Source organism: Macaca mulatta, chromosome 13, assembly GCF_049350105.2.
Source record: "Macaca mulatta isolate MMU2019108-1 chromosome 13, T2T-MMU8v2.0, whole genome shotgun sequence".
Classification (NCBI taxonomy): domain Eukaryota; kingdom Metazoa; phylum Chordata; class Mammalia; order Primates; family Cercopithecidae; genus Macaca; species Macaca mulatta.
Genome location: NC_133418.1, coordinates 10,284,026 through 10,308,466, shown reverse-complemented (window position 1 = coordinate 10,308,466; position 24,441 = coordinate 10,284,026). Strand labels below are relative to the sequence as shown.

Genomic DNA, 24,441 nt, shown 5'->3' with positions numbered 1-24,441 from the left:
ACGTACAAAGCAATCTAGCATGGATTATATAAAACTAAGGTGCATTCTATGAAGTTTCTACCTAAATAGTATAATATACAATAACACGGAAAAAAAATACCAAAGACCACAGGATACAGCATTCCACAGTAAAACAGGGAAAAGTTAAAATCACTCAAAAGCCTACAAAAGTTCCCTGAGGTCAGAGAGTCCATTGGGTAAAGACTGGTGGAAAGGGAAAAAGGTAGAGGCTTAGGGAAGTTTCACATTTCCACATTCTCCTGGCCTCCTTCTCTACTTAGTTATTCAATAATTACAGAGGAAGTCGGGGAGCAGATGGAGTAGGTGATGGGGAAGGAGCTAGAGAAGAAGAAACAGGAAAGAAAAAGAAAGTACCTTCTAAATATCAGGAACCATGTAAGCATCCAGAAAAGGGAATCTAAAAGCTTTATTTACTTTTCCAATTTAGATGATTTGGATACAAAATAGAAATCAAGTTATACCATTTTCCAGACAAATAACCAGCTGGCCCAAATGATAGTTCACATTTACGATCTTAAGTACTGTCTCTTCATACAAGATCATGATGCCTGTAGTAATAATCCTCCAGATTTATTTTTCCTATTTAAGACCACCAGGACTATACTTGGTCCTTTACAGTTCCCTGTGACTTTTACAGGTGTCCACAAAAACACACCCATACAAACACTGACTCTCACTTGCACAAATGCTGCTGAGATTTTGATTAAAATTTTTTGGAATCCATACATTCATGTCGGGGAGAACTGACATCTTCATAATATTGAGTCTTTCAATCTATGAACATTGTATATCCCTCCATTTAGTTCTTCTCTAATTTATCTCAATATTTTTTGGTTTGTATTACAGAGGTCTTGAACAACTTCTGCTAGATTTATTTTTAAGTATTTGATGATTTTTGATGCTACTATAAATGTTATCTTTTAAATGTAATTTCTATTTGTATGCTGCTAGTATTTAAACATAGATAGAAGTTAATTTTTAGGGTCTTTCAGATATTCTTCCATGCACACAATTACAATATCCTATTTTTAATTAAACCACAAATTACCTTAAAATGTTTCACAAATACTTTCAATATTATGTTTTATTATACCAATTCATGAAACCCAGTGACTTTTGATGTCCTCTTTGAAAGTGGATATTTATTTAATCTTACTCTATGTATCCATCAATGTAGTCACTTACTTCAAAATATTCATTAGGTACCTACAATGTACCAGACCTAACTTGCCATTAGCTGTGGAAATAGAATGATTACTAAGATAAATGGTTGCCACCATCACAGAATTGACAGTTAAGTATAGAAAACTAAGTACCAGAGATCCTGTGACATATGGTGCTACAGAAGTAAATACAGAGGCCCTAACCTCCTCTCTTTGGGCTGAGAGCTGGGTTAAGGGCAGGCAGCAGGACAGAAAAGCTTCCAAGAAGACAGAGTAAAAGAGAAATAGAAGTTACCTAGGTAATGAGGAAGTGAAGAGTGTTCTAAGCAGAGGAAATGGCATTTCAAACTTCAAGGTCATGGAATCTTACTACGGTAAAACAAAATTGTGTTTCAATTAGCTTGTTGTTTACCTGGATATATTAACTGGACATATGCTGCATCCATACCATGTGTATTCCTGGCTAAACAGGTAAATGGATGTTTATAAAATCTACTTTCAGTTTCTGATATATTAAGCACTGTGATGAGGGTACTCCTCCTTTTGTTTGCAGGATTTTCCACACTATTCACGAGAGAGAGTAAATAAACTTGTGTAAGTAAATTGCATCGATTACAAATACGACATGTATACCCTGTGTATTTCCTTATTGGTGACAAAATTGCAGCTGAAATAATCACCCTGCCCAATCATAGTCACAATATTCAGACTGCTGGCAACACTAATCTGAGATTTTACAACCCCAAGACCACTGTCAGTAACAGGCTCAGGAGCAGAGAAAGCAAAAAATTACCACTTCCAAGAAGAAAAATGTAGACCAATGCATTGTGGTCTCCATGGGGCACAGAGAATAATATACAATATACTAAACAGAGGAGATTGGGGCAGATGACAAAGTGCTTCGCAGGTGATGTGAAGGAGAAGTCATAGGACAGGAGATCCTTGTCCCATAGATGAGCAGTAGGAAACCAGTAGAGGCTTTTGACAGCAGTGTGGATTGCCTGATTCTTGAGCTCATTAATGAGTCTCTTCTAAGCTACTTGAGGAATATGAAGAATCATGAAAGATAATTGCTTCGTTGAAATGTTGCAACATGTATAACTTAAGAGAAAGGCTTCTAAGTGGCCTGTAATTTGCACCACAATGGCATGTACTTTTTATCTTAAATTTACAAGATCTTGTAAATTCTACTTAGCAAAATAAAAAGGGCAGCAAAGGGTGAGGAGCAACTAACACTTGCTTTTAAACTAAACCAACAAGTTTATAGAAAATACCATGTGGGATTTAATATCAAACTGTGAATGACTCTGAGCATACATACCTGTAATAGTCTTCCCCTAGCACTGGGTCATCTTCATCAATGAAGGACCCATTCCACTTCCAGTAGGCAGTGTCACTCAACTGGCCAGTGACATTACAGATCAATTGTATCTGGGATCCTGCAAAGAATGTATTTTTAATCGTAACATTAATTGATCTTTTCTGATCTATCTAGATTAATAAATGGCTATTGAATTAAAATTTTAAATATAGAAATGCACAAAGAAAAAGGAAAATTACCCTAAACCCACCACCCAGAGAAAACCACCATTAGTAACCTTATGTATCTCATTCCTTATCTTCTCTGTGAACACATGCAATTTTTGAAATGGGGTCTTATTGCCTACTATTTTGAAATTACTGTGGATTGGGAATTTGGGCCCACATGATTTGTCTTCCAAAATGGACTGTGTCATGGCTGCTTAGCACTCCATAATACATATACACTATGATTAACTATTTCCTATTGATGAACACAATTTCCTAATTTTTCATTATTAAGATTAATATTTTAATGAATATCCTTGTTTGTACACATCCTGAAGTACTAAAATCTGGAAGTAGGATTGAATTAAAGAAACATATTTTAAAAGCTAACCCCCTCTCTTTAGTGAGGCTGTATCAGTCTACATTCTCTGCAGTAGAGTATGTGAGCACGATTTTCCCCCAAACCACCAGATAACAAGTGTTTTTGGTTAGACATTGCCTTTTGAGAGAAGAAAATGTCACTTAAGTTTTCATCTACATTTCTTGAATTCATGGTAAGTCAACATGCTTTTTGTTAGCTTGGTGCTCATTGACCTTGCTTTTAAAAACTGTTATCCCTCTATCCATTATTTAATTGCATTTTTTTTAATGAGACAGAGTCTCGCTGTCACCCAGGCTGGAAGTGCAGCGGCGCAATCTCAGCTCAATATAACCTCCTCCTGAGTTCAAGCAACTCTCATGCCTCAGCCTCTTGAGCAGCTGGAACTACAGGCATGCACCCCCACACCCAGCTAATTTTTGTATTTTTAGTAGAGACGGTGTTTCAACATCTTGGCCAGGCTAGTCTCAAACACCTGGCCTCAAGTGATCTGTCCACCTTGGCCTCCCAAAGTGCTGGGATTACAGGCCTGAGCCACTACACCCGGCTGGATGCATGCTTTAAATTTCAGTTTTCCTGAGATTAATATTCAGGGTTTTGGTTTTTTTTTTAGTTTTTTTCCTCTCTTATAAATTCCACATATTTTCAAAGTTTTTCTAAGATATTTTATGGACACTTCTAAGACATTTACTGGTGCAAATGGCATTTGTTTTCCTATTATGCTTGCTAGCTGGTTATTGCTAAAAAAGTCTTATATTTTAGAACATTAATTCTAAATGTTAATTTGTTATCTGACCAATTTATATAGAATTAATTCTAGTATTTCCCAGCGATTTTCTTGGGATTTGTATGATCTGGAAACACTAATAAAAATGTCTTTTTTCCCTTGTGGTAAGCATACCTTGTTTTTTTCCTTCAATTGCATTAGGAGGCACTTCTAGACTGTGTTCAGTAATAGTGGTTACATGGGCATCTTTGTCTTGCTCTTGGCTTTAGTGAGAAGGTCTATAGTATTTCACCATTAAGAATGTTAGTGACTATTGGCTTGCACTGATGTTATTTATTAAGTTAAGGAAGTATCTCTCAATTCCTATTTTTCTAAGTCATCTTAGGAGTAATGGTATGGGATCTTATTGCCTATTTAACACCCTTCAGGATAATCTTACGACAGGGTACTATATGCTTCTGATCCACTGTCAATACAATACATTAAAATAATTATTTCCTAATTTGAAGCTTTTTTTTTTAGATTGAGAGATCAATGCAGCCTAGGCATCAGAGCCCTCAATTACACACTTCTGGGGCAGGCACTTCCAACAGGGGCTGTGGCCAGCAGGGCAAAACCTGGTTCTTGGGGAAGAGGCAACAAAACCTTAGATATTACATGGTTTGTGGTACTCCAAAGGGCCACAGTATATCAGCAGATATAAAAATCACTGTGGTATTGAAATTTGAAGACAGGAAAGAGAATTAGGTGGAGGAAGACTTTTTAGACTCTAAAGGGGAACAATCTAAAACAAAAAAGATGATTGAGAAACATTATTCTAGAGCCTATTGGCCCACATTTAATTTTGAGTTTTGACATTTTTGTTTCTATCTAAGAATGCCTTTCTACCACCTTCTACCATAAATAACAAGTACAGAACTGGCCAAGTACAGAATTCGCAGATCACAAACATGAACCTTCGAACCTCTGTATGGTTCTTGACTGCTGTCATGTAGTTACCGTTACAGAAGGCAATTCCAAGGCCAGCCTATTTTGGGTCCTCTGATACAAAGAATCACTTTTTCTCTCTGGATCAGTGGTTTCCAGTAGAACTTTCAGTGATGATGGAAATGTTCTATATTCGTGCTTATCTCTACAGTAGTCACTTGTCACATGTGGCTGTTAAGCCCTTGAGATATGGCTAATGTGACAGATGAACTAATTTTTAATTTAACTAAATGAATCGACTGACTTAATTTAATTTTACACGTCTGTAACCCCATGTGGCTAGTAACTACTGCACTCAACAGTGCAGAACTAGACGCTTGTGGGGTTCTTTATTCTTGAATAAAAAATGTTCACTAACTTGGAAAAGTACTTTTCTAGAATGACTACCATCTTTGGGGCCTGTAGTCTTACTCTTCTGACTCAAAGCTTGGATCTGGTCATAAGCAATCCAGTCCTGAAATTGTAACACTGCTGATGTCTATCGTACAATAATTAATTCTTCAGAAGTTCTCTAAGATGTCAAATATAATTTTTGTTTAATTCAGAGATAAGTAACACCTGCTCTATTGATTCACTATTACAGCAAACCCTAATTTTGTCATTAAATATTTTAACTTTGTACCAGTCAACAGCATTGCTGGTTCCTAGGCCTTTTAACCTTGGTGTCTGGTTGGTGTTTTCATGGTAGTAAGTGTCCACAGAAAAGTAGGGCTGGAGATATCAGACATGGCAAGATGTTTGCCATAGAGGCAAGAAATAGAAAAAAATTAAGATATAATTTGTGTCACTTTCCCTCTAATTATAGATATATGCAGTAAATGGCTTGGATTATATATAGTAAAGATACAATTTATCGTACTCTCACGTTTAAAAAAAAACTGATTCCAACATATCCTGACTGGAGCCCACTTACCCAAGTCTACTTCTATTGTCTCATTAGCTGGGCTCACAATCACAGGCCTTGTGGGTTTGTTTTCCTCTGAAAGAAAAACATTCATAAGGTTTGTCAGTCTCTTATAGATCAGAATCTCAAGTGACGACAACACTTAGCAAAATACACTAAATTACTTCTGGCCAGATACTCCATCAAGTGTTCAAAGCACATATGCCAGGAGACAGGAGGCAGAAAGTGAAGGAAGAAAGCTGAGGCAGAGGTCACAGCACCCTGTGAACCCTGGGGCAGAGCTAGACCTTGTGAACCCATAGAGTGGGGTGCAACTGAAAAAAAACACATCACCAGGTCCCTGGGTCCCCAGACAAGTGCCTCTCGTAAGTGAAAGCACATCAGGAAAGGCAAGAGTAGTGGGAAGTTAGTTCCTTGAATTGGGTGTTATTGGCCAGCAGGGCTAATCAGTACTAGACCTGCTTGCATTTAATGACTATGGTAATGACCCAGTAGTGAGAACTACAGGGTTATGGAATAATGCTGTAATTTATTAAAATAGGCAAAAAGAAGTATCAAGGAGCCCCAGAAATTAATCTGACTTCTTTATGAAAAGATTGGCTTCAGGGGTTGACCTGTGGCCATGAAGAAACTATGAGAAACTATAAAATTGAGTACTCGGTATTCCCCCAGTCAAAAAAAAAAAAAAAAGTGAACACCATGAAGGTAGGATATTCTCTCTTTTGTTCCCTAACGTATACCTATAACAGTTCCTGAAACATAGTAAATGCTTGATAAATATTTTTGAATCCTTGAGTGAACAAAAAGCACTAAGCATCATTGGGGTGGGCCTTGGGAAGAAAACAAAATATTACCCCACCCGGAGTAGAGTATATTGTTTCTACAAATGGGATCAGAAAAGGGAACAGAGAGTATCTAAAACACACTCAACCTAGCTTAAATATTCCCCAGTGCCCAGTTCTTTCTCAGGTTCTACTTGCTGGTTTGGTTGCTATGTTTCAGGAAAGACAGACCAGAGCTACCCAATGACAGGCTGCTAAAGACTCAAGAACATGGTTTGATACAAAGACCACTGAAAGTTAGGATTCACTGATGCTTGTGAATGGCAAGGACCATGGCAAGGAATTAACTTTTGTTTAATAAAAATATTTTTAGGAAAATAAAGTATTATATAACTAGAAAAGTGAAGCCATTTATAGGGTGATCATATTCTGAGATTGCTTGGGATAGTCCCAATTTATACCTGTTGTCCCAGCATAACTACTAATAGATACCCCTCTAACCTACAAAAAAGTTCTGGTTGGAATAACACTTCTTATATTACATAAAGCTTACAACATCTCATTATTTACAAAAAGTTTGAGCATTCTGACTATCCCCTGGTAATTTGCGCATTTTGTTTAATTTTGTTGTGATATAGTTTTCAATATGAAACATGGTTAATGCAGAATTGAAAGACACAAGAAAATGAACAAGAACAATCACCGTACACCTATTAATTGCATAGCTGTTTTGCACCAAGCATTTCTTTGCACCAGGCACACGAGTTTAGTGGACCCCATATCTCTAATCTTCCCAATAATCTTGGGAGATTGCATCATCTTGTTACAGAAGAGGAAACAGGCTTAGAGAGGTTAACACCTAACACAGAACAAACAGGAGGTAGATGCTGGAAATGTGACTTATTCCAAAGCTCATTAGTGTCCACACCCATGCTTGCTGCTAGACACTGAGACTCACTGAGATTCCCCAAGTGCAAGCTCTCAGAACATTCCCATATTCCAGCCAGAGGGAGCCCCAGAGCTTTCAGTAAGAACCATTTTTAGCCATGCCAAAGAACAACCCTCTTAGATCAGTTGGAAAACACAGCTCATAATGTCTCTATTTAATTAAAACTACATCTGAAGCAGGAATGGAAAACATTACATAGTGTTTAGTAACAAAAAAAACAAAACTAAAGCCATGTGACTTTTGTGGTATCACTGAGGTCGTCTTGGATTTTGTTTCTTCATGGACAATGAAAGTAATATTACAATCATAGTCTCTGGGCCTTCCCAGATCTAAACCTTCTAGGGCTGGAGCTATGACTCACCTAGAGTAATAAATTCTATTACCCGGGTAATAGGATATTGCTTGCCCAAGTATGTGTAGGATGCATGACAAGTATAGTTCCCTCTATGCTTTTCAGCCACATTCATCACGATGAGCCTATCTTTGACTCCACTAAAGTGTATATTGTCAAGAAGTAGAGGTTTGCAATCCTAGATAAAGGGAGAGAGAAGCATTGAAAACCAATAACCAATAACTTTCCCCAATCTACCAGTCAAAGGAACTCCATTTTTTTCACCTTAGCAAACGTTATATTTTTAGAAAGAGACTGGAAAACTTCCTTACATAGAGTAAGTTTTAATATTGGTTTTTTGGAAACAGTTAACTATATTCCTATGACATTAAGTTTTCAAGTCTATGAGACTTCATAGTACAAGAAGTGAATGCCAATTTATTTTACAGGAAAAACATGTTTGAAAAAAAGTTAACACTATATAGTTTCTTCACAATACTGCACTTCATTTCTTCATTGATATTATTTATTTAGTATGTCTTACGCTCTACGAGAAGATTCCCCATTTGAGTTCTACCAGACTAGGCAGATTAAAGATACCACAACATGGGGTGTTACATGGAAAGCTAGTCGACTCACTTTTAAGACAGTTATGGAAACTAGCAGGTTATTTGAAGACCATAGCTTTAATAAAACACACATAGTATATTTTATAATAAATAGTTATATCTTAAATACCTTAAGCTTATAATCAGCCTTCTCTTTAAATATCTATTTATAGTACTTTTCTCAATTACATCTTATTAAATTAAATAAAAACAATAGCAAGTAAGTTTCTAGTTAACCTTCAAATTAAGTGAATGCAGTCTTATTATTCTTTTTAGGTTCCCTATCAAGTGTCACCATTAAAGAGAAAACAATATGCAAAATAAAAAGGTACCTTGCAGATTCATTCTATTGTCCAGGGAACTATTTTATTTTCCGGAAAAGTGAAATGTCATATTTAAAATAAAATTACCTTATACCACAGTAATTTAGGTAACTCATTATTTTCGTCTTTAAAAAACTCCATATAAGGGCACACAAGTCCTCCATCTCCTGCAACGGGTAGTCTCTGCTTAAATATGGCTTCTGCATTATAACACAAGTTAGGCTCATTCTCCACAAATTTTGCAGTTATTTTAATTCTGAGGCAGTAAGATGAATTTCTAAAATAAAATAAAATAGGTAAGTTAAGCATTATTAAAAGTATTTCTGTCCTTAACAACTGCAGGAAACTAGAACACGTTTGTAACATACTAATTCCTCTCTCACCTTACCACACAGTAGTAATGTCCTGAATCTTCTACCTTAGCAGGAACAAACCAAAGTTTCTTTTTGTGCTGATGAATCCTGGAGGCTTGTTCTGTAGATATAGGTGTCTTGCTGTCATTTTTATACCATGTTATAGTGCCTTTGTATTCATTTGGGTTAAGAGGACAGGGACGAACATCAATTTCATTTGCAGATGACACTAAAATTATTTTTTCTTCACGTTCATTGCATTTATCTTTAAAAGGAAGAAGGGGGGAAGCAATTTATATAAAAAATCTGTCAGTGTCTCTTGATTTAATATCTACGAAGAAATACATCGATTATTAAATATATCAATTCACATTACATATAAAAGCTTCACAGCCTTGTGATAAGGGCATTATCCTGGGAGTCTGAGAAGCGTATTCAAGTCCAGCTGTGTCACTTACTGCCTGTGTGCTGTGCCTTTGGCAAGTTATTTAACCTCCTTCACCCACTTTTCACTCATCTAAAAACTGGGGATAATGTAGGAGAGTCATGCCTTTCAGCACAAGATGGAGTAACAGAAACTGGATTTACCTTCTCAGATGAACAACTAAAAAATGGACAAAATATATGAAACAACGGTATTCAAGACATTGAACATCAGAAAACAAAGGACAGAAATCCCAGAAAGATGGGGAAGAAAGGAGGTGAGCTCTACTGTTGTCCAAAATTACAGCCAGGCCATGACATTGCCGAGAAGAAACACAGGCAAAGCCCAGTGAGTTGAAGAGATGGAGCTGAGAACCTGGGTAGAAAAGTTTGCAGGGCAGAGTCCCCAAGTACTTAGAGCTGCATGATGACAGGGAGAAAGAGTCTCATGATAACTGAGAGTCTCCCCCAAGTTTTCAGCTGAGTATCTATCAGTCAGCGTAAGCATATAAGAAAATTACCCAAGGCCAGAGGGAGTATTGTCAAAAGAACTGGAGGGAGTAACACGTGGAGCACAGCCAATGCTGGAAACAGTTGCTGTTCCCAACAGCCAGAGTGGAAAGCCTCATGAATGACAAGGCATCAGGCGCAGTACCCAGAAGGCTTCTGACACAGGCATTCGGGAAAATTAGGCCTAGAATAAACTTTTTCCTGATCCTAATAAAGCTTAAAAGCAAGACCCGAAAGGATTAAACCATTTCCAAGTAACAATCATATGGCAGAACAAAGCTCAAGAACATTTTGGGGAATATGAAAATATCCAGCACCCAACATGGTAAAATCCACAATGTCTAACATTCAAAAAAATCATTAGGCATGCAGAGAAGCCGTAACATACAACCAATGATAAGGAGGAAAAAAATCGATCAGTCAAAACTGACCCAGAAATGACACAGACAATAGGCTTAATAAATTTAAAAATTAAAATAGTTTATTACTATTGTATTCCATTTATTCAAGATGCTACAGGAAAGATCAAACATGATTGGTGAAGACATGAAAGAGATTTTTAAAAACTTTTAGAGATGAAAACAATAATGTTGAGTTATAAAAAAACAATGGATGGGATTAACGGCAGATTTGACATTGCAGGGAAAAAAAAGATGAGTGAACTTGAAGACACAGCATTAGAAATTATCCAAAGTTAAGCACAGAGAAGAAAATAACAGAATAAAATGGGCAGGGAATTATTTTACTTAGGACAACTTCAATACATGTAGTATGAATCGCTGAAGAAGAAAAATGTGGAAAACAGAAAACATATTTGAAGTTTTCCAAGATGTGACAAAACTGATGTATACATAGGCTCCCAAATCACAATGAACCCCAAGCAAAAGAAACATAAAGCAAACTACAAACGCATAATAATCAAATTGTTTAAAACCAGTGACAAAGATAAAATCTTCTATGTAGCCAGGGAGAAATGACACAATTATTGCAGAGGACAAAGACAAAAAATGATGCAGCCTTCTTTCCAAAAACAATACAAGCCAGAAGAGAGTAAAACAATATTGTTAAAGTACTGAAAGAAAAAGTCTACTTAGAATTCCATATCCAGTGAAAATATATTTAAAATTTAGGAAAAAATATTGACTTTTTCAGATTTGCCAAAGCTGTAAAATGTCATCACCAGTAGACCTGCATTACAAGAAATATGTAAGTCCTTCAAAAAAGACAATATTCTAAGATGAAAATGAATCTACACAAAAGAATGAATAGCAACAAAAATGGGTAATTATAAGACCATCTTTCTTATTATTTAAATCTCTTTAAAGAAAACTGAGTGTTTAAATAAAAAATAACAAAATGCTATAAAGTTTATAGCAAAGAAGTAACACGTATGGAAAGAATAGGGCAAAGTTCAAGAAAGGAGAAATGGGAATATAATGTCTTAACTTTGTATACTATATGTGAAACTGTATAGTGTCACTTGAAGGCAGACAGAGATAACTTAGATATGGCTATTTAAGCCCCAGAGCAGTCATTAAAAAACACATACACAACAAACAGTTATGACTAAAAAGCCAAAAAGCGAAATAAAATGAATCCTAAAAATGCCAATTAATCTAAAAGGCAGCAAAAAGAGAGAAAAAAATAACAGAATTGATGGGACTAATAGAAAAACAAATAGCAAGATCCCAGAACTAAGCCCTAATATATGAATAATCACACTAAAATTTCAAATAGTCTAAACACTCTCATTGAAAGGCAGAAATGATCAGATGGGCTAAAGAAAGGCCCAACTATGTGGTGCCTAACATAAACACATACACCTACATACACAGATTTTATAAATAAAGGTAAAAATAGATTAAAAAGAAAAGAAAAATATTTGCCATGCTAACACTCATGAAAAGAAAGTTTGATTAATTAGCTAGGCTTAACCATATCACAATTGTATACATATACCAAAACATCACATTGTACATTGTAAATATATACAATTTTGTCAACTATACCTTAATAAAAATTAATTAAAGCTTGAGTGACTATTATTATCAAAGTAGATTTTACAGTAAAAAAAATTACAAGCAAAAAAGGGGCATTTCATAAAAATAAAGAAGTCGGCCGGGCATGGTGGCTTATGCCTGTAATCCCAGCACTTTGGGAGGCTGAGGCAGGTGAATCATCTGAGGTCAGGAGTTTGAGATCAGCCTGGCCAATATGGTGAAACTCTGTCTCTACTAAAATACAAAAAAATTAGCCAGGTGTGGTGGTGGGCACCTGTAATCCTAGCTGCTTGGGAGGCTGAGGCACAAGAATCACTTGAACCCAGGAGGTAGAGGTTGCTGTGAGCTGAGATCGTGCCACTGCACTCCAGCCTGGGCGACACAGTGAGACTTTGTCTCAAAAATGAATAAATAAATAAATTTTAAAAAAGTAAAGAAGTCATTAATCAACAGGAACACAATAATACCAAATGTTTAGGTAGTTGCTAACAGTGCTTCAAAATACATGAAGCCAAAACTGATAGAACTGCAAGAACTACAGAAACTAGTTCTGCAAGAAACTAGAGAAACCCCACTCACAAGGAGTGATAGAACAAGCAGTAAAATTAAACAATCAGTAACAACATAGAAGATTTGAACAACACTATCAACCAATTTTACATAATTGATATTTGCAGAAAATTCCAATCAACAACAGTAGAACATTACACTCTTTTATAAGTGCACACATAAAACTGAGCAAATTTTCCATATTCTTCCCCATAACCCAAGACTCAGTAAATTTAAAAGGATTCAAATTAAACAAAACTTATTCTCTGGTGACAATGGAATTAGATTAGAAATCAATAACAGAAAGATATCTAAAGAATCCCCATATATTTGAAAACTAACATACTCCAAGTAACTCATGAGTCAAAGAAATCAAAAAGAATATAAAGTATTTTATCTGAATGATAAGGAAAACATAACATATCAAAACTTGTGGCATTCAATGAAAGCAGTACTTAGAGGGAAATTGCTAGCATTAAATCCTATATATTTTTTAAAAATTTCAAATTGATGACTTGAGCTTCTACCTTAAGAAACTAGAAAAACAACAAAGTAATTCCAAAGTAAGCAGCAAGCAGAGATTTTACGCCTGAGTCTTCATTTATGGAGCTGACTGAGTGACAAAACAGAGACTAATGCCATTGAAAGATTTGTATTACTTAGTGGTTTGGACAGAAGGGGTATGCCATACCACGCAAAACCACAAAGAGAATCACCAGATTGGGTTAGGAGGCAGAAGCAGAAACAAAAAGAAAGCCTAGGCCAGAGTCTTCACTGGGGTTCCCATGGGAAAGGCAAGGCAGGACAGCATAAACAGCTTCAGACTGGGCTGTTTGAACCATTTTTGCAGGCTTTGGGCATAGAGGCTGTCCCTAGTTCTCTGGTACCTGGCCCTGTGTTGATTGAGGCTGGGGTAATATTGGTTTGGGTGTGTGAGAGTTGGATAAGGAGGCGAGTGGGGTACAGTCTTGGGTCAGGCAGTCTCACAGGAAGGGCAAGCTGTGAGCTGTCCACAACACACCTAGGAACTGCTTAGCCCTTGGTGGGCAGTCTCTCCCTAGATATGAAACACCTTCCAGAATGTCAAAATATGTAAGACACAGAAAATAAAAAACACAATTAATATAGCAGAAGTAAGAAGAAAATAGTAATATAGATCAGAGAGGAAATCAATGAAATAGAAAACAGAAGAACAATGAAGAAAAATCAAAGATACCAAAAGCCAGTTCTTTCATAAAAACAATAAAATTGATAAATCTTTAGCTAGACTAATCAGGGAAAAAAAGAGATGACATCTCTTTTTTAAATAATTTGTAAAGGGTCATGAGGAAATATTATAAACAATGTTATGCCAATAAATGTAATAACATAAATGAAATGAGCAAAATTTCCAGACTACTAAAGCTCCCTCGAGAAGAAGTACATAGCCTGAATTGCCCTATATCTATTAATACTATCTTCTATTCAAAGAAATTGAATTTGCAGGATTTCCGATATGGCGGGGGGCGGGGGTGGTCTCATAAACCATTCCTCCAAAAAAGCAACAAAAAGACTGGCAAAAAATTTCAAAAATCAACGGCTTGCAATAACCAGAAGAGCATTTATTAGAAAATAAGGAAACAAACAGAAACACGCCAAATCACAGATCAGCAGGGTTTGTAGCTTTATAACTTAAATGACTCCCATCCTACTCTTCCCAGCTCTACGACAGCCATGAATAGCAGGAGCTCCGCAGACACAAAGGCTTTGAAAACCAGCGGGCTTGCAAGAACAGAGAGGGTTTGGAGCACCTCAAAAAGTCCCATTTCCAGAGCATTGCCACTCTTTGACTTGACCAGTAGGCCCTCAAAGTCACATTCATAGGGTGGCGTTGTTATTGACCTCACCAAGAGCTCCACAGAAAAAGCACTAGCCCCAAGGTGTTTGCTGGAAAAACTCAGTGTTAATTGCTTTTTACAACTACCAAAAGCTGCAATACCAGAGCCATAACTTCCAGAGGGCCTTGAAAAGCTCTGACACATTCCTGGGGAACCTAGAAGGGTGCCCATGTATGCAGGGCTGTGTGCATGCCCAGGAAATTGCATAGAAGGCACCAGACTCTCATTTCTGGATGACTCTGAGGTCATACACAAGCAGGAAGTGAAGGCTAAGGCAGAGTTGTAAACAGCCTTAATGTTGAAGGCATGCTCCAACACACATGGAGCCCCTCAGCAAAGGGGAGAAAACTTACTGAACCAAGGAATTTAAGTCAATCTCTGGCTCAGTCCTTAAAGTTCTTACCTTTCCTAACTACACTCCATGATCCCATTCAGTCTCATGGTTCTCATACCAGCCGCTTGCTGAGGTCTCCAATTTTATATATTCAACCCAGACCTCTCCCTCAGGCTGCAGACTGCCTAGTCAAAGCCACCATTTAAACATCTAACGGAAGCTAAACTTAACACGTCCAGTCTGAAAACCTGATCTTCCCTATCCCATCAATGGCAGTTTCACCTTGTGTTTGCTGAGGCCAAAATTTCCTAAGATAATTCTTGATTCTTCTGTTTCCCTCACACCTCACATATGACCCAACTCCAAATCCCTCTTGGTTCTGTTCCCAAAATATTTCAAAATGTGTCTGCTTCACACTTCTCCTTGCTATGCTTTGACAAGCCATCAACATTTCTTGCCTAGATAAAGCCATCATCATGGCTTACCTCTTAACTGGCTTCTCTATTTCTCTCTTTGGCTCCCTCGGTTCTATTCTCAAAACAGGAATCAAAACATAAGTCAGATCACCTCTCTGGTTCTGAACAAAGAACCCTGCAGTTTTCCCATCTCAGCCAGACTACAAGCCAAGACCCTAAGAAAGGGCGCAACATTCTATATAATCAACCCTCCGCCATCTTGCCATTACCCAGATAGCCTGGCCCCTTATGACTTCCCTCATCTCTCACTATGCTCCAGCCTCGCTGATATTTTTATTCTGAAAGCACGCCAAATACTCTTGGCCTCTGGGCCTTTGCACATGCTGCCTGGAATATTTCCACACCCCAATCTGATATCCAAATAGCTCTCTTTTCCCCTTCCTTAAGGTCAACTCAAAAGTCAACTTCTCAGGGAGGTTTTTTCCGGCCACATTCAAAAAATTAACCTTCTGCCCACTCTAATGACAAAACCTTATACTCCTTTTTCCTGCTTTTTTCCTCCCTATACTTGCCATCATATGACACAATATATATCTACTTATCTGTTATCTGTCTCTTCTACAAGAATATAAACCCTATGCAGGCAGGTATTTCTGTCTGCACTATTCCCTGCTGTATCCCCAGTAGCTAGCACCTGGCACACAGAGAACAGATTAGAGAAAATGAAGAAATGGAAAGAAGAAGAAAAAGAACTGTATCTTGATGACTTCCAGCTGTGGGTTCATAAAGACTATACATAATATCTCCTCCAAATGAAAGTCAGAATTTCCTGTATCACACTTTCAACCAGCAGTCAAGTAGAAAGAGGCCTGAACCTAGATGGGAGACCTAGATTTTAGCTTTATGTTCCAAAACCAGCCACATGACCTTGGGCTCTTAACCTCACTGGGCCTCAGTTTCCCACTCTCTATGTGAGAGAATGAGAGGAAGATGCTGAAAGGAACTTCCAGCGATACAGGTCTATGACCAGGAGGCTCTGTGCCCAGGGATTCAACAGAAATGAGTATGAGAAATGACTGTTAGGGAAGGCACTTCATGTATTCTAAATAACAGATTTTCTTAGCAGACAAGAACACAAAGAAATACTTAACTTACCAGCCTCCAGAAAAGAAATCAGTAGAGCAATGAAACAAATAAGTCGGAGTAACACTTTCATATTCTCCTGGAGAAATGGAGGAATGGAAGAAAGACAAAAGCAAAAATGTTACTTTTCCAGCAAATCTCTAAAACTAAATATACCGACACCATCCCTGTCCCCACCCTCACCGCCAAGACAAACTGATGAATTGGTTTTTCTACATCATGAATGTTATCATGTTTGACTTTTGGTTAAAAAATGGGATGGGGAACGAAAAGGGATAAAGAGTTTTCACAAAATTGAGAACAAACTCAACAACTTAAGATTTTAAACATTTCTACCTTCTGTCCCATTATACATTTCCAGTCTTACATCCCATTTAAATTTCCCCAAATCTAGTTTACATCCAAAGTCAGCTATGCACTCGCCCCTAAACCAGTTCACCTCCGTTTGTGTGAGGATTTGTTCCCCACTTATGTCCCCTGCCATCAGGACCCATTTGCAAAAATCAACCCACACTTTTGGCCAGTTCAAAGGTCATGCCTTCATTTTATATTGCAAGATACTGAATTGCTTGTACAATAGGATATAGCTACATAGAAATTCACCCAAAAAACCTAAAAGAAATGATAACAACAATTAAAATTGGGTTGGGTGGGTTTCCCCTTGTCGGGGCTTTCTATACTTTCTAAAATATCTACAATGAACTTTGTATGAAAAAAAGAGGAAAGGACAAAAGAGAAAAAAACTCTTATCCCCTCTGCTCAATCTTAGGAGCAATGTCTACAGTAGACCATGTAATTCTGTGCTTTGAAAACATCTGCCTCTTAATTTTTACGGGAGATTAAATTTGCCTATATTCTTATCTGTAGCTATAAGTAAGTAAATAAATATGAAAACACAAAATATTTTAACACAACACTCATTCAGATTCTAATGACATGCAGTCATTTAAATATTAGCTGGAAAATGTCCTATTTAAGATGATGTATTGTGGCTGGGCATGGTGGCTCACCTCTGTAATCCCAGTACTTTGGGAGCCCAAGGCAGGCAGATCACTTGAGGCCAGGACTTCAAGACAAGCCTGGCCAACATTGTGAAACTCCATCTCTACCAAAAGTACAAAAATTAGCTCGGTGTGGTGGTGCATGCCTGTAATTCCAGCCACTTGGGAGGCTGAGGTAGGAGAATTGCTTGAACCCAGGAGGCGGGGGTTGCAGTGAGCCAAGATCATGCCACTGCACTCCAGCCTGGGTGCCAGAGTGAGACTCCATCTCAAAAAAAAAAAAAAGAAGGTGTATAGGTATTTTTTTAAGTTACAACATGCTTTTTAAAACAAATACAGGGGGGAAAAAAAAAAAAAAAAGATTATCTAACCATGCAAGACATACCCATTCATATTCTCTTCACTTTACCCTCAGTATCAGGATGATGATCCCTAAGCCTGGTTCAAGCCTTGAAACCTACCTCAGAGGAGCAAAACTGCATTCCTTCATTATCTTTTAACTCTGACCCTTTATTTACATTACTGGCTTCCCAAAATAGTCTAGAATACCAGTATTATTACCATATTTACCTTTAAACTATTTTCAGATGACTAAATAAGATAGAAGCCTTTGAAGCCCTGCAGCCTGGTCTATGAGCTCTTTCTGTGACTGCATGAAGTGTGTTTTAAGTCTTTATGATAGAGAGGAAGGAAAGAAGGGTTAAAATGTTTCCCAATCACCAGTTCCAGGCCAACCAGCTATTTGCATTAGTTTATCAACAACAAAATAAGGGCATTGCAAAATCAGCTGAACACTGCCAGCTGTCGGTTCATTTAGTTACAAGATCTGGTTTGTCTGATCATTAGGCAAGGGAGAAGAAAAAGAAGGCGTGTGACTGAACTTTATGGAGTGTATCATGAGATAATAATTCCAAATTAATTGTGGACAATGTTTAATCACAGGTCCGAGGTGGGTGACCTGTACCACAAGGCAGGGTGATATTGGACGCGACTCTCCCTGGGCCCCAGTGTGCTCATTTGCACAAGGGGTAATGAACCAGCTGAAGTTGGACCTCATCCTCCTCTAATAGACGATAAAAGGACAAAGGGCCATGACCCCGGGTCCAAGTTTACTTCTGCCCCAGAGCTGCTCTGGGAAACAGTCAGGGGGGGTGGGAGTGGCCCTGTCCTCTCAGGAGCAGGCTTGTGGGATCCATGTTGATCCCCAGGACCCTGGGGCAAGGAGTCAGCACTGAGCTTGGGAATGGGCATTAAGGGTCACATGACCAAAGGGAGCGAGGACATCAGAAGGGAAGGAGATGAGGGTTGTACCTAGATTAACCCACACACTCCCAACAAAAATCAACGCAAACCCCATTATGCCCCTGAATAACAGAAATTCCAAGGCAGGGCCAGGCTGACTGGCCTCCATAGTGCTCACAGTTGAATGGCCATACAAGTCAGAAGTCCCTCAACATAGATGGCACATTGAGTAAAAGCTCAGCCTCCATGCCCCAGTTCCCCCTTTTGACAAGCAATGCAGTGACAGCATGTCACTGATGGCGCTATGTGGGTGAAATCAATGGCCGCATGCAAAGAGCTTAGAACAGTGCCTGGCAAATGGTCACTCCCAAATCTTAGCTATTGGAAATCGGCCCATGCTCTGATGACAAATAACAGTTTTGATAGAATGTTTTCAGTTAACCATTCATGTCTTTATTCACTTACTGCTGCATTCAACAATCATACATCAAATATCTATTTGGCTCTGGGAACAAAAATAGGAACAAGGGTCCCACAGCCTGGCTCCAGGAGCTCAGCAGTCACAGGAAATATGGACACAGCGTTAGACTGTGATGTGGGGGTGTCTACCAGAAAAGCCATGCCCAGGGCAGGAGGGGAGACAGAGGCTAACTCAGCCTGGAGGAGGCAGAGGGGAGGGTCCAACAACATCATGTTCTGGAGCATAAACCAGAGGTGGGTTCTGAGGGGGAGACTGAGAAGCCCCAGGTTCCCACAACATGCGGAGGTTTGATGAGAAACTGGGACTGTCATTTGCAGGTGGCAGAGAAGCGTGTACAGGTTTTAAGCCATGGGCCAATGTATGTTAGATCTCCATTTTTTGCAGACATTTTGGCACCTGTGTGGAGACAGGGGAGCCAGGGAGAGCAGGCCACCACAGAGGTTCATGGGAGAGAGGATGAGGGCTGGGCCAGCTGCAGTGACAGACAGGCAGGCGGGGGCATATTTGAGAACGCCCGGGGCCAAAGGGGAGAATCAGGGATGGACTGGGCCAGACTCACTGAGGTTGGGGCAGGGAGGGCAAGGGCCAGGTTGGGGGGCAGGTTTAGGTACCCACAGATAGCTCAGAAAAGATGCTCAGAGGGTGTCACCCACAGCATCATAGACCCAGGTCTCCTGGGACGAGGTGAGCAGTACTGACTCAAGCAGAAAGCAAGAATTTGAACATGCAGTGACAGTGGAGTGAAAATGGACAGCAAGGCCTGGAAGGGGCTGAAATTGGGAGAGCTTGGACACAGCACTGGAACCCACCATTTTACTGTAGCACAGCCAAGGTGACCTGGGAAAGTGGACAGGCATTGACTCTTACTGGGGCTGAAGCCTCTTTCCAAAATTTAATAAAACCATCAAGCTGCCCCAAAGAGTAATGTGTCAACAGAAATAAAATATTTTTGCATACAATGGGAGATAGTCCAGGGCCCCTGGATCTGAGCGTGGAGGATTTCAGCTATGTGTGAGAAAACGCCGTCCGTGGGACCCTGGGGTGACACAGCCCTGTTACCTTGGAGAAGGCCTTGTCTTTTACCAAGGGGTCCAGCTTCTCAGGAGGGAGTCACCATCTTCAGAGGGTGCGTCTACCTGGGGAAGGAAAAACACATGAGTAAAGTGTGAATGAAGAGGTCCAAAGGCACCAACTGCTGTGAGGATCTCAAGAGGTGTGTATTAGTCCGTTTTCACACTGCTATAAAGAAACCTGAGACTGGGTAATTTATAAAGGAAAGAGGATTTAATTGACTCACAGTTCTACATGGCTGGGGAAGCCTCAGGAAACTTACAATCATGGTGGAAGTGGAAGCAGGCACATCTTACATGGCAGCAGGAGAGAGAGCAACGGGGGAAATGCCAAACACTTTAAAACCATCAGATCTCATGAGAATTCACTCACTATCATGAGAACAGCATAGGGGAAACAGCCCCCATGATCTAATCACCTCCCACCAGGTCCCTCCTGGACACGTGGGGATTATAATTTGAGAGGAGATCTGGATGGAGATACAGAGCTAAACCATATCAAGGTGTCAGAAAGGTCATGACATTTAAATGATCATGAAATGATCATGAAAATGAGTCCAACGTTTAACCAGTGTATGTTCCATAATCCTTGGGGACAAGATACTTTCAGGAAATCAAATCACAGGGAGAAAAGAATACCAAGAGCTTGACAACCACAAGCTATTCTGATTAAACATAGGGAAGAAAGCAGTGCAGAGCAGACCCTCCCGACTCCCACACCCATGAGGAGGCCCATCCTACACATCTTGCACATCTGTCGTAAGAGCTCAATAAATACTTGTAGAAGAAAGGAAGGAGGGAGAGAGGGAAGGAGGGAAGGAATCCACCTACCTACCTACCCACCCACCATTTTTGCATGAGACATACAGGGATGAAAACCCAGCCTAGAATCAAAGAAGAGAAAGGATGGAATAAGGGTACTGGATGTGGGTCAGAGAATAGGATTGCAAGGGGAACCGTCACTGGGGTCTGGAGATGGCCAGAATCATATAAGAGAGGGTAGAATCCTACATAAGGAGTTAGATAAAGAGTTCACACCCAGATGGTTATCGAAAGAGTTGAGGGGTGGGGATGACCCCAAGGAGAGGGAACTACAGGAATAGGACTACAGACTAAGAAATGTTACTGCCAGAAGGCATACTAGGTAAAGAAACCTCCCTTATTCAGAACTAGTTAATCAAAGTCCATTGTAATTTTTTTTAAATGACTTATAGTAACATTCAAAACGTATCTTTAGAAAATACCAGTAACAATAAAAAGTCACAGATGTGTGTATGCCACTGTGTTATTTTTCAGATTGAATTTTCCACATAAAATAAAACAAGAAAGAGAAAAGGATTAACTTACTGAATACATTAATAAGCCACAGCATACGGTTCCCCCTGTTTAGCCTTCAAGCAAGGATGCCTGTGTTATGTGTGAAATCCCCGGACTGGCTAACATCCTCTCCATAGCAACTTCCAAGAACGACAGCAGGGAGTGCTCAGATGCTGATGTCCAGACCCAGGGAGTCAGCCAGATCCTAGGGTGACCCGAGGCCTAGGCTGGTCATCCCCACTTCCGGAGGCCTCGTCCATTCACTGCAGCACACCACGGCTTTATGTGACAATCACATCCAAAAGCTTGTGATTGTGAAGATCTTCCCGAATACGGCCCCCATGGCTGTTTGGTGATCGTGACGTATTTGGAAACACTGGCGTATCACAACATGACTACAGCAGCACGTGCAACACACACAAAAAGTTATTTGTTGATTAAAGATAAAATGAAAATGCATATTTGTGGCATAAAGTAATTTCCCACTAGTCCCAGAAGGAGAAACTGTAATGTGAAACAAATTACAAAAGTAGAAATTAAGTACAAGAATTAACAATGAACATATTGGCCCCCAACAGAAGCCCCCCTTCCAGGAAATACTGACTTCATCCAACAACGCCTTCCTGTCCCTCTGCAAGGAATTTCATACCCAGGGCACGCACGGGAAAAGTGGCAGCTGGGGAGAGAGGGGCTGTCACAGGAACCCAGGTTTCTTCCTCAAGGCCTAGGCCTAGTGCAGGGGAAGGAGGCATTTTTCCTGCTCTGTAGCCACAGTGCATTTATTAAACAGCTTCTTTTTCTTGAGGAATTTCCCACAATGTTGAGGAATTCCATTCTTATTCTGAGTAATTCCCCCACATTGTGAGCCCTGCCTTCTAGGATAGAAGCTCGGCACAGGCAAGATGGCACACAGCAGAGGCACCCCTGATCGTATCAGAATCTCCTGGAGGTCCACTTCTGGGAACAGCGGCAGCAGAGGTGCCCAGAGCTGGGGGAAGCTCATACTGGCACCTGGCATTCCATGTCTGTCCAAACACAGGCTGCGCTGTCCTCACCATGAGACCTGCACACAGCAGTCCCACCGCGCGGCTCCTGCTGTGTCGAGCTACGTTAATCTCCATTCCTCTGTCTCCAGCCTTTCCTATTGGGAGGGGCCCTGAGCATGTACACGCCAAAGTCTACCTGTGTCTATCCCGCTCTGTACAGCCCTGGCCGGTCTATGAACCAGGCAGTAGAGTCCATGGGAATGACCACACAGGCCCTGGAATTAGGGCCCAGGGTGTTTGGGGAGGGAATTCAGGGGTCCCAGGTACATGAGGGACATGATTAAGAACAGGGGTGCTGGTGGATTAGGATTAGGCCAAGTGGGCACATCCTCTTGACCTTCCACACTTCTTGCCATGCTGAGGGATGTGTCTGTCCAAGCTGCAAGAGCAGAGCCCTCCAAGGCACAGGGCCAAACCTCTACAGAGGCCCAAGAGGAGAGAAGAGACAGCAGTAGGTGACTCCTCCTTCTTCCAGGGACCTGACATAGCCAAGCCCCAAATCTGAGATTTACAAGAAAATCCTCACTGCACTTTCTACATTTCCACCTGATAGCAACACACTCTTCTACCTTCCCATGCAGTGATGAGTAAATGCATTTACAGCATCATTTAATACAGCCTCTCATCCCTAATATTAACCAATATGTGCATATGTGTAGATCTGATGTAATGGAGAAATACTCAGAAAATTAGGCTCCAACTTATTTGCCATAACTGAGAAGTGGCCATGGATGAGTCCTGAAAAAACAAGAGCTAAAGCAGGTTCGTTAGCTCATCAAATGTCAGAGCCCATGTGTTCTACTGAAAATCGGTGGAAACTTGTACGGGGAATGTGTTACAGTACTGAAACCAAGCCCATAATTATGATGTTCTCCTGTTACCCTTTGTTTGTTTGTTTGTTTTTTGAGACAGGGTCTTGCTCTGTTGCCCAGGCTGGAGTGCAGTGGTGTGATGACAGCTCACTGCAGCCTTGACCTCCTGTGTTATTCCTTTGTTATAAGAATTCAGTCCTTAAAAAGTCCCCATCATTGTTAAAAACAAAAATGTCAGTTTGAAAGAGAAGATTAAAGGAACTTACAAAGCCATAGAACCACACACTTATGGAAAAGACAGTATTTCCTGGAAGGGGGGCTTCTGTTGGGGACCAATATGTTCATTGTTGATTTAGACATCCATACTTACCCAAGCCCTGGTTTAGAATCCACAAATTCCCAGGGAGAAGCTACAGACAGCCGGAGAGCCTGAAGTCTATCTCCCTGGGTTACTAATTTCACCCATAGATTTTCTCAGGGGAGTTATTTTTCTATTAGAGCAAACATGGCTATATTATGAAGCAGAAAGAAAAATCTCCACGATCTAAGATAAAACATGAGGCTTCAAAGAGGCATCACTTACAGTGAGCTGCTTTGGAGGGCTAGGTTGAGCCTTTGCTTTTTATTTCCCAGAAGGAATCCCTGGGAGGTAAAATCCGAGAGGCACTGTCCTAAGTAAATGTTCATAATAATCTCTATGCAATTCTGATGAGAAATGGAAGCATCAGGGCCCCACACACTCACACCTCTAATTAGAGTAACCAATAGGGGTAAAGTAACCTACCCCTAATGATCACAGAGCCCACCCAGGAACTTCCATACCCAAGCTAGAGCAGGAAAGTGTGGAAGTAACCACAGAGCGTGCTGGGGACCACTGTGTTACGTTCCAAACGTGACACAATGGTTTCCACACTGTGGAGATTAGTCACCCTCACGCTATCACATGCACACAACCCAAAAACCCAACTGTGTGTTCGATGTGGTCACCTCTGCTTTTCCCCCAGAGAAACAGCTCTACCAAACTATGAGCAAACACTCCCACGGCAGGGAAACAGAAGCTCACTCACCCTCTCAGAAAGCCCAGGAAACACCAAGCCTGGCAACATTCCTATCACTAGAGGAATTCTAAAGCCTCGCTCATAGTTATCAATGGCTTATTTACCCAT

General features: G+C 39.9%; 1 protein-coding gene across 11 annotated transcripts in view; it reads right to left on the bottom strand.

Annotated features, from left to right (window-relative positions):
• The window catches only part of IL1R1 (interleukin 1 receptor type 1), a 74,411-nt gene that overhangs the window by 5,575 nt on the left and 44,395 nt on the right, over positions 1-24,441 (bottom strand). For 10 of the 11 annotated variants that reach the window (XM_015113019.3, XM_015113020.3, XM_015113021.3 and 7 more), the window contains 8 exons: positions 20,090-20,166; positions 16,319-16,385; positions 9,085-9,319; positions 8,789-8,978; positions 7,801-7,969; positions 5,718-5,783; positions 2,506-2,623; positions 1,597-1,748 (listed from right to left, as the gene is read on the bottom strand). In XM_015113019.3, the coding sequence (XP_014968505.1) occupies positions 1,597-1,748; positions 2,506-2,623; positions 5,718-5,783; positions 7,801-7,969; positions 8,789-8,978; positions 9,085-9,319; positions 16,319-16,379 (991 nt within the window). In that variant the 5' untranslated portion in view covers positions 16,380-16,385; positions 20,090-20,166. Of the gene's footprint in view, positions 1-1,596; positions 1,749-2,505; positions 2,624-5,717; positions 5,784-7,800; positions 7,970-8,788; positions 8,979-9,084; positions 9,320-16,318; positions 16,386-20,089; positions 20,167-21,447; positions 21,819-24,441 lie in introns of those variants that run through there. The other variant, XM_077958925.1, reaches the window with a different exon arrangement.